Raw genomic sequence first — 9,386 nt, 5'->3', positions numbered from 1 at the left:
CCATTGAGCTTGGCTCGTGTCTGGTTATCCACCTCCGTGGCCTTGAGCTTACTGAAAAGCTCGTTCACGGTCAGAGTCTCATAGCCTGCAGACTCAATGATCGTGTTCACCTTGAGATCCCACACAGAGCGGTCAAGTGCGTAGAGCAACTTGAGAGCCTTCTCGTGCTCTGTGTACTCAAGGGCACCAGCAGATCTGTTCGCATTGACCTTGTTCACAATCGACTGAAAACGACTGAACATCAGGTCAATGCTCTCACCCGGCTCCTGTGTGAAGTTCTCGTACTCACGCCGGTGAGTCTCGAACAGTCTGGCCTTAACCTGAGGTGTACCCTCGTGGTAGTTCTCAAGGCACGTCCAAATCTTGTGGGCTTCCTGAAAACCCTGGACGCGTGAGAACTCCGCACGAGAAACGCCAGCGAACAAGGCATTGACAGCCTTGGCGTTAGCCTCGTGCTGGGTCACCTGAAGAGGCGTGGTCCGAACAGCCAGCACCTCGTAAAGCTGGTTCGTGGTAATCTCCCAGACATCGGCTCCCATGCTCTGCAGGAAGGCTCTCATGCGAACCTTCCAGTAGGCATAGTCCTCGCCGGAAAATACCGGGATCTTACCAAGACTCGCCATGGTCGCCGAGTGGTTTTCGAACCGGTTAAGGTACTGAAAACCTCAACCAAGCTCTGATACCAATTGAAGGACCGGATAGGCGACCAGAGGGGGGGTGAATGGGAGCCTTTAAAAATTTCTCAAAGAGAACAAGGCCTATGTCCCGAATTCAACCCGACGCACCTTCCTTCTAACCGTCAAAGTGACACAAGCCAACTCGTGACGAGTTCACCATAGGAACGGTTAGGAAAACCTCGACGCAAAGCGGAAGCACGCGAAAAACTATTTACTCGAGCTAGCGTTAAAAAGGCTTTCTCTAAAAAGGCATGTGAAGATCTAGAACCAATTAGCAAGATCAAAAACTAATTAACTCAAGCTAAGCAGGCAGTAAATAAATTATTTGAATTATCACCGTCACAAAGATCCAGATAGGCAATAGCAATGATTAGGCAATGATTAGTGACTGTAGCATGAAAACGATGTTTGCAAGTGACTAAACAAACCTGCTGCCGTGCTCACCTTTGCCTGCTTATGCTGATGCTCCACGCACGCACTTGCTGCCGTCGGCCTTGTGTGTGGTGCTTGTCTCTTGCTGGGAGCAGCAGCTGCTGCTGGCTGCCGACCACCGGACAGTCCGGAGTTTGTGACCCGGACAGTCCGCGGCACGCTGGACAGAGACGAAAATCACCAAACCGAAATCGCCTCTTCAAAAAATCCAACCACAACTCGATCCAAACTCGATCTCAGGTCACAAAATTAAAGCCAGATGATCTACGCATGTAGGTGACCATTTTCCCAAAATAAACTTCAAGATTAACCGAGTGGATTGAGAGAAATTTCAGATCACACGGACACAAGCCAAAAACCGATCTCGAACACAAAACTGACCCGATCTACGTTCTTGTGAGGATTCAAGTGATTTCCTTCGGTGGAAATGCTCAACTCACGTCATAGAACAAATCAAGGCAAGAAAAACGAGATCAAACGATTCACAAACGAAGAAATCGCGGACTCTAGAGTTGGGGGTAGGAGAAGAACGTGAAGAACACAAATCACAGCACAAGCAAGATCATCACGAACACAAGTGAATCAAAACGCCCAGAGGGCACAGCACCGATCGGGGGTGCACTTCCCGAATTTTTGTGTCTCTCACAAGAGTATTTTCTGGAATTCTAAAATGAGGCTAGCAGAAAGGAATAACGGGGAGGCGACGTGCTCTATCCAGCCAAAAAAAGGAGAGACAGAGAGGAAGGGGGTGAGGGGGGTTTTTAACCCCAACAACTCTCACCCAAAAAGACTACATTACCCCTAGACTCAAATAAGCACTAGAAAGCCCGTAGGGGCAAAACTGGAAAAAGATACAAGGACTCATCCGACGGTCGAGGTTATTTCTTCGAGTCGAAGTCTTCTCCGCGATGCCGCCGTGTGGATGAACTCCGGTCCGCGGTTTTGGAGGGTCCGCGAAACCCGGGTAGGTGGCCGGTTTTGAGAAAACCGCCAAAACTCCACGCGCGGGAAGATTCCCGCCTCCACGCCGTGGCCCTAGACGTCGTTCCTGCCTCGGCTTCGTGACGGCCCTAGACGCCGCCCGACGCCCGTCACCTCCTCGCCCGTAGCGAGGCCCTAGACGCCGTCGACGCCCGTCGCCTCCGTCAGTCCCGAGACCGACGCCCGTGCCTCCACGACTCGGCGTCTTCAACCGCCGTCCGCCTCCTTGGTTTTGTGGCGCAAACCAAGAAACCCGCCTTCCGTCGCCGCTTGCGCCCTCGATTCAGGAGTGGACGCCACAGCTGCCGCCCGGTCCGAGCTCCGGTCCCGGCTGCCCTTCACCGCCGTCCACCGCACGGTCCATCGGCCACAGCACCTCCACGGCAGCTCCCCGTCGACACTTGACGCCCGTGTACCTACAATCCAAAGACCAAGCGCACGATCACACCGCACGGTTGACAATTCACTCATCACAAGCAGGATAGAGTACTCTCGTTCCTCAGTTATTACCCAGAAACCCAGACAGAACTCGATCGTTATCTTCAAGATCCTCTTGCCCCTGAAGATTTCGACATTCTCAAGTGGTGGAAGGAAAACAGCGGAAGGTATCCGATGGTTGCTCGGATGGCAAGGGATGCTCTCGCCATGCCCACATGCAGCAAGCTTTCTTCTGACCAGTTAACCCAAGTTAGGAGCATACTTCGTGGTTATTCCAAGAAACCGTACAGACATATAACGTTTTCATCTTCGTCGCCATCAGGAGGTGACATGATTCAGTAACTCATATAAGATGTAGTGTCTAAACTCTAAAACTATTTTAAGTAGTTCTGCATGTACCACCCATCCAAGTTCAGGGCTCCCTTTTGTCAGGATCGAATTCATTGTTACTTATCTAATAGTTCATTTGATTGCTTGGTAAAATGATGACCATGTACTTGTTCCCAACAGTTTCTTTATCTGTCTAAGATATATTAGAGATTGAAGAAAGCACCAACCACAACAAATTTCAATCGACAAGAACCAAGCATAGAATATCATCACCAAAAGGGCGTCAATATATAACAGAAACCACAAGTGAAACCAACGTACTTCTAGATACATTTTGTACGACTGTCAGTGAAGTAATGCACTCTCATACGGTCCAGCAATGGTACATCAAAAAGGATTCTAGATGGATAAGAGCTTGGCAACACTGTTTGGAATTGATCACCTTCTTCAGCCTTCATTACCGTGGGAGAGCAAAGTCTAGTGTGTTAAGAAAGGTTATAATTAGATAAGTTTCCATTGATTGTAAACGTGAAGCAACAAGGATATGTATTGGTCTAGGACTCCTATAGATAGAATTGTTAATATTAGATTTCCTTGTAATGGAGTCCTGACCGAACCTCTTGTTGTTTCACGTATATATGTAACGCCATGAGGAGGGCTTTTCTCTGATCATTGAATCAACACGCAGCCGGTACATCGACCCAAGATAGGGCGACACCGTTCCTCCTACTGCCCTCTGATTTCTACATGGTAATCAGAGCCATCTAGTCAAAATAGATTGCATCTGCCATGGCTAGCTCATCTGCCGCCTCCAATCTTCTTCTCGGCCAGCCCATTGCCGAGAAATTGACGAAGTCCAACCATGCGCTATGGAAGGCGCAAGTTCGGGCTGCAGTACGTGGTGCTCGTCTTCAAGGATACCTCACCGGCGCCTCTCAACCACCCGCTGCAGAACTTGTCACCAAAGGCGCCGATGACAAGGAGATCAGAGTGCCAAATCCGGCACTGGAGGATTGGGAAGCAACGGACCAGCAGGTCCTTAGCTATCTCCTTAATTCCCTGTCCAAGGACATCCTCTCGCAGGTTGCTACATGTGCAACGGCGGCAGAAGCATGGAAGATCATAGAAGACATGTTCGCGTCACAGACGCGGGCAAGAACCGTGAACACACGGATTGCATTGGCGACTACCCAAAAAGGGAGTTCGTCCGTCGCGGAGTACTTCGGCAAGATGAAGGCCCTAGGCGACGAGATGAAAGCGGCAGGAAGGCCGCTAGAAGATGAAGAATTGATCGAGTACATCATCACCGGGCTTGGCGAAGATTTCAATCCGCTCGTCACGTCTCTCTGCACTAGAGTGGAGTCAATCACTCTTGGTGAGTTTTATTCACAGCTCCTCAGTTTTGAAACTCGTATGGATCTTGTCTATGGAGGGAACCAGGGAGGATCGGCCAACGCAGCTAGTCGCGGACGTGGTCGCGGGAAAAATATCCGCGGCCGTGGCCAGTCTCGTGGAGGCTACATGCAGCAAGGAGGCCGAGGAAACAATGGAATTCGCGGCGGCTATGGTGGTCGTCGAAGCCCTGGAGGACGCCAAGGGCGTGGTGGTGTCTACAACTCCAACCGCAACTACAACAATAGTCAAAGGGCTTCATCCGATGAAGAGCCCTTGTGTCAGGTATGCTTCAAAAGAAGACATACTGCTGCTGAATGTTGGCACAGGTTCGATGAAGATTATGTGCCAGATCAGAGATTGGTGGCTGCGGCCACAAACTCTTATGGGGTGGACACAAATTGGTACATGGATACTGGTGCCACCGATAATGTGACAGGCGAATTGGAAAAGCTGACGATGAAGAACAAGTACCATGGGTCTGATCAGATTCACACAGCAAATGGGACAGATATGGATATTAGTCATATTGGCCATACTACTGTTCACACTCCTAGTCGTGATATTCATCTAAAAAATGTTCTTTATGTTCCACAAGCCAAGAAAAATCTTGTTTCAGTTCATCGTCTTGCTACTGATAACTCAGCCTTTCTTGAATTTCACCCCAATTTCTTTTTGATCAAGGATCAGACAACGAAGAATACTCTTCTTAAGGGACGATGTCACAAAGGCCTATATCCTCTTCCTGCATCTTCAATAAAACAAGCCATGAGTGCCACCAAGCTACCTGAGTCAAGGTGGCACTGCCGTCTTGGTCATCCATCCTCCTCTATTGTTAAACAAGTTATCAGTAGCAATAATCTCCCATGTTTAGGAGAATCCTCTAGTGAAACAGTTTGTGATGCATGTCAACAGGGCAAAAGTCATCAACTTCCCTACCCTGTGTCATCTAGTACTTCAAAATTTCCTTTGGAACTTGTGTTCTCTGATGTTTGGGGTGATGCGCCAGAATCAGTTGGTAGAAAAAAATATTACGTGAGCTTTATTGATGACTTTAGTAAATTTACTTGGATATATCTTCTGAAATTTAAGTCGGAAGTTTTTCAGAAATTTCAAGAGTTTCAAGCTTTAGTTGAACGTCTCTTTAATAGAAAAATCTTGGCCATGCAAACAGATTGGGGTGGTGAATATCAAAAGCTTAACTCATTTTTTACTAAAGCAGGCATAGTTCATCATGTCTCTTGTCCTTATGCTCATCAGCAAAACGGGTCTGCTGAAAGAAAGCATCGTCATATTGTTGAAGTAGGGCTCTCTCTTCTTGCTCATGCATCAATGCCCCTTAAATTTTGGGATGAAGCGTTTCTTTCTGGAGTATATTTGATAAATCATGTTCCTAGTAGAACCACTGGATATCGCACACCTCTCGAATTACTTTTTCAGCAAAAACCAAATTACACGTCTATGAGAGTTTTTGGCTGTGCTTGTTGGCCTAATCTTCGTCCATATAATGCTCACAAACTTCAGTTTCGATCTAAACAATGTGTCTTTCTTGGCTATAGCACTCTTCACAAAGGATATAAGTGCTTAGATGTGTCCACTGGTCGCGTCTATATTTCTAGGGATGTCGTCTTTGATGAAACAGTTTTCCCTTTTTCAAAACTTCATCCCAATGCAGGAGCTCGTCTTCGATCTGAAATCCATTGTCTCCATCCAACTCTCTTAAATCCGACTCATGGAGAAGAACATTTAGTAGGCCAATTTACTAATGATCCAGCAGAAATTGCTAATGATCTTGTTGCAGTGCAACAGGGAGGAAATTCTCACTTGATTGCAGGAAACACATCAAATGACGGATATTCACCAGACGCAGGACGTGAGGCTGATATGGCTGGTGAATCTGCCTTGGGATCGGCAGCTGATCAGGCGTCTGGAGCGGCATCAGGTGCGAGCGAATCTATCCCGGGTGAATCGGCGCCCGCCACCACACCTCTGCCGGGCGGTACTGGCACTGCCACATTTCCTCCTCCTGCGAGCATGGGGGGAACCAGCGGCTCGCCTTCAGTGCCAACAGGATCGGATGGTTCAGCACCAACAGGGATGTCATCAGAATCTTCTGCGCCACAAAGACCCAGAACAAGATTGCAAAGCGGAATTCGCAAAGATAAGGTATATACCGATGGCACTGTTAGATACAGTTTATTTTCTTCTACGGGCGAACCATATACTGTTGAAGAAGCTTTAAGTGATTCGCATTGGAAAGCAGCTATGCAAACTGAATATGATGCTTTGATTAAAAATAAAACATGGCACTTGGTCCCTCCTCAGAAAGGTATTAATATTATAGGATGCAAATGGGTGTATAAAATCAAACGTAAAGCTGATGGCAGTCTAGACAGATATAAAGCTCGATTGGTAGCTAAAGGTTTCAAGCAAAGATATGGTCTTGATTATGAGGATACTTTTAGTCCGGTGGTAAAAGCAGCTACTATTCGTACTGTCTTGTCTATAGCTGTGTCTAGAGGATGGAGCTTACGGCAGCTTGACGTTCAAAATGCCTTTCTGCATGGTATATTAGAAGAAGAAGTTTACATGCAACAGCCTCCAGGTTTTGTAGAAAAATCCAAGGAAAATTATGTTTGTAAATTGGACAAAGCTTTGTATGGATTAAAACAAGCGCCAAGAGCCTGGTATTCTCGTCTTAGCACTAAACTTATTGATCTTGGTTTTCGGCCTTCAAGAGCTGATACATCATTGTTTATTTTCAACAAGGGAGGAATCTTTATGTATATTCTTGTATATGTTGATGATATTATTGTGGTCAGCTCGACAGAACAGGCTACGACAACTTTACTCAAAGATTTACAAAAAGATTTTGCTTTGAAAGATCTAGGTGATCTTCATTATTTCTTGGGAATAGAAGTGAACAAGGTACGGAATGGTATTCTTTTGACTCAGCATAAATATGCTACGGATCTCTTGAAGAAAGTTGGAATGACAGATTGCAAAGCTGTATCTACCCCTCTATCTACCAGTGAGAAATTATCCTTACATGAAGGGTCACTGTTAGGTCCAGAAGATGCTACAAAGTACAGAAGTATAGTTGGGGTGTTACAATATTTGACTCTCACAAGGCCGGACATTGCTTTCTCAGTAAATAAAGTATGTCAGTTTTTGCACGCACCTACTACTGTTCACTGGGCAGCTGTGAAGCGGATATTAAGGTATATTAAACAAAATACTCAGCTTGGATTAAATATACATCGCTCAATGTCAACATTAGTAAGTGCATTCTCAGATGCCGACTGGGCTGGTAATGTTGATGATAGAAAATCTACGGGTGGATTTGCTGTATTTATTGGATCAAACTTAGTATCCTGGAGTGCTCGTAAGCAAGCTACAGTATCAAGATCTAGTACAGAGTCAGAATATAAAGCTATGGCTAATGCAACTGCAGAAATTATGTGGGTACAAACTTTACTCAAAGAATTGGAGGTTAAAAGTCCACATGCAGCAAAATTATGGTGTGACAATCTTGGTGCTAAATATTTGTCAGCTAATCCAGTGTTTCATGCTAGAACCAAACATATTGAGGTTGACTTTCATTTTGTTAGAGAACGAGTAACTCAGAAACTTTTGGAGATTGAGTTCATCCCGTCTGGAGATCAGATTGCAGATGGTTTTACAAAGCCTTTATCTGTAAGATTATTTGAAAATTTCAAGACCAATCTTAACCTCAGAAGGTTATGATTGAGGGAGGCTGTTAAGAAAGGTTATAATTAGATAAGTTTCCATTGATTGTAAACGTGAAGCAACAAGGATATGTATTGGTCTAGGACTCCTATAGATAGAATTGTTAATATTAGATTTCCTTGTAATGGAGTCCTGACCGAACCTCCTGTTGTTTCACGTATATATGTAACGCCATGAGGAGGGCTTTTCTCTGATCATTGAATCAACACGCAGCCGGTGCATCGACCCAAGATAGGGCGACACCGTTCCTCCTACTGCCCTCTGATTTCTACAGCATCGTTTCGGAACAAAACAACAGAGCTCCATTAGAAAGGCGCAACATGTAGGTGCTTTGGTGAAAATAAGAAACGTGGAAAGGAAATCGCATGACCCAAAAAGATACAATACTGTAAAATAAGCAGCTCACAACTAAATGCCAAACAGTGTGTGAAGTCAAGATTTTGGTATCTGCTATTCTGGTTGCTATGAGCAAGCAACATAAACCTCAATACAATAAGCATCTCGATACGGTCACAAAACAAACTGAGTCGATACATAACAAACTACAACTCAAAAAAACAGAAAATGATCTCTACCCCCACAGCATATTTTGTGGATTTGGCTCTGGCGTTTCAATTCTCTGAATGCAAAATGGGTTTCAGTTTATGATCTGATAGACAATTAAGTTTGGCACCTTGCATAATTTCCCAACTACAAATATTAACACAAAAATCAATGTGCTTGCCAGTTCTAACAAAAATAGAAAATTACTCTTCCACAATCACTAAAATGATAAAAGTGCTCTGTTATTGCATAATCATAAAGCCAAACTTAAACAGAAGTCAATAGTTCCCATGGCTGTATGCAGTTCTTTTTTTCTGCTACAATTTCCTTTAAGAAAATTATCTAAGACAAGCTGCCACGCGCTACTCCTTACAGAAGAACAAGGAGGTATTGAAAATTATGTCATGACGCAGTAGCATGTGAGCCATTCTCTTTCACATTGTGTTCCTAGCCATGATCAGATGCGCTTGATCAAACCTAACAGAATGATTATCAAATTAGTTACGATGAATGGATTTTGATTAATATAAGATAATTGCTTGACGATTGATGTACTCCAAAATATTAGTAGCGAACATTTGATATTATCTTTAACAACAATCTGTAAATGTCCAACTTTAATTTCATCAAAGCTTGGATTTTCTGCATAGTGTTGAAACCCTTCAATTTTTTAACGGCCCTTTTAGAATTTTAGGATGCCGCAAATATATACGAGGAAATAAACATGCAAAGGCTGAGAAAAAAAACAGGGCCATGAATATATTCAGTCAGGCAAAGGCTTTTAGCCTTTCACAGCGAGTCTCCATTCTTGATTTCCCTACATGCAGATAAATACTATTCCTG

At 44.7% G+C, this 9,386-nt stretch overlaps 1 protein-coding gene and 1 non-coding gene across 2 annotated transcripts in view; one reads left to right on the top strand and one right to left on the bottom strand.

The window, feature by feature from the left end:
* Positions 1 to 3,124: 3,124 nt before the first annotated feature.
* LOC120711254 (protein NONRESPONDING TO OXYLIPINS 2, mitochondrial-like) overlaps positions 3,125 to 9,386 on the bottom strand; it is a 98,530-nt gene continuing 92,268 nt past the window's right edge. The window contains exon 4 of the mRNA XM_039996724.1: positions 3,125 to 3,335. Within this exon, the coding sequence (XP_039852658.1) occupies positions 3,316 to 3,335 (20 nt within the window). The 3' untranslated portion in view covers positions 3,125 to 3,315. The remainder of the gene's footprint in view (positions 3,336 to 9,386) is intronic.
* Positions 4,128 to 4,266, top strand: LOC120639370. Its single transcript, XR_005661375.1, has one exon. It is a non-coding gene; the product is annotated as a small nucleolar RNA Z247 (small nucleolar RNA).

Source organism: Panicum virgatum, chromosome 6K (assembly GCF_016808335.1).
Source record: "Panicum virgatum strain AP13 chromosome 6K, P.virgatum_v5, whole genome shotgun sequence".
NCBI lineage: Eukaryota > Viridiplantae > Streptophyta > Magnoliopsida > Poales > Poaceae > Panicum > Panicum virgatum.
The sequence above is the reverse complement of the archived record's forward strand: the minus strand, read 5'-3'. Positions and strand labels throughout refer to the sequence as shown.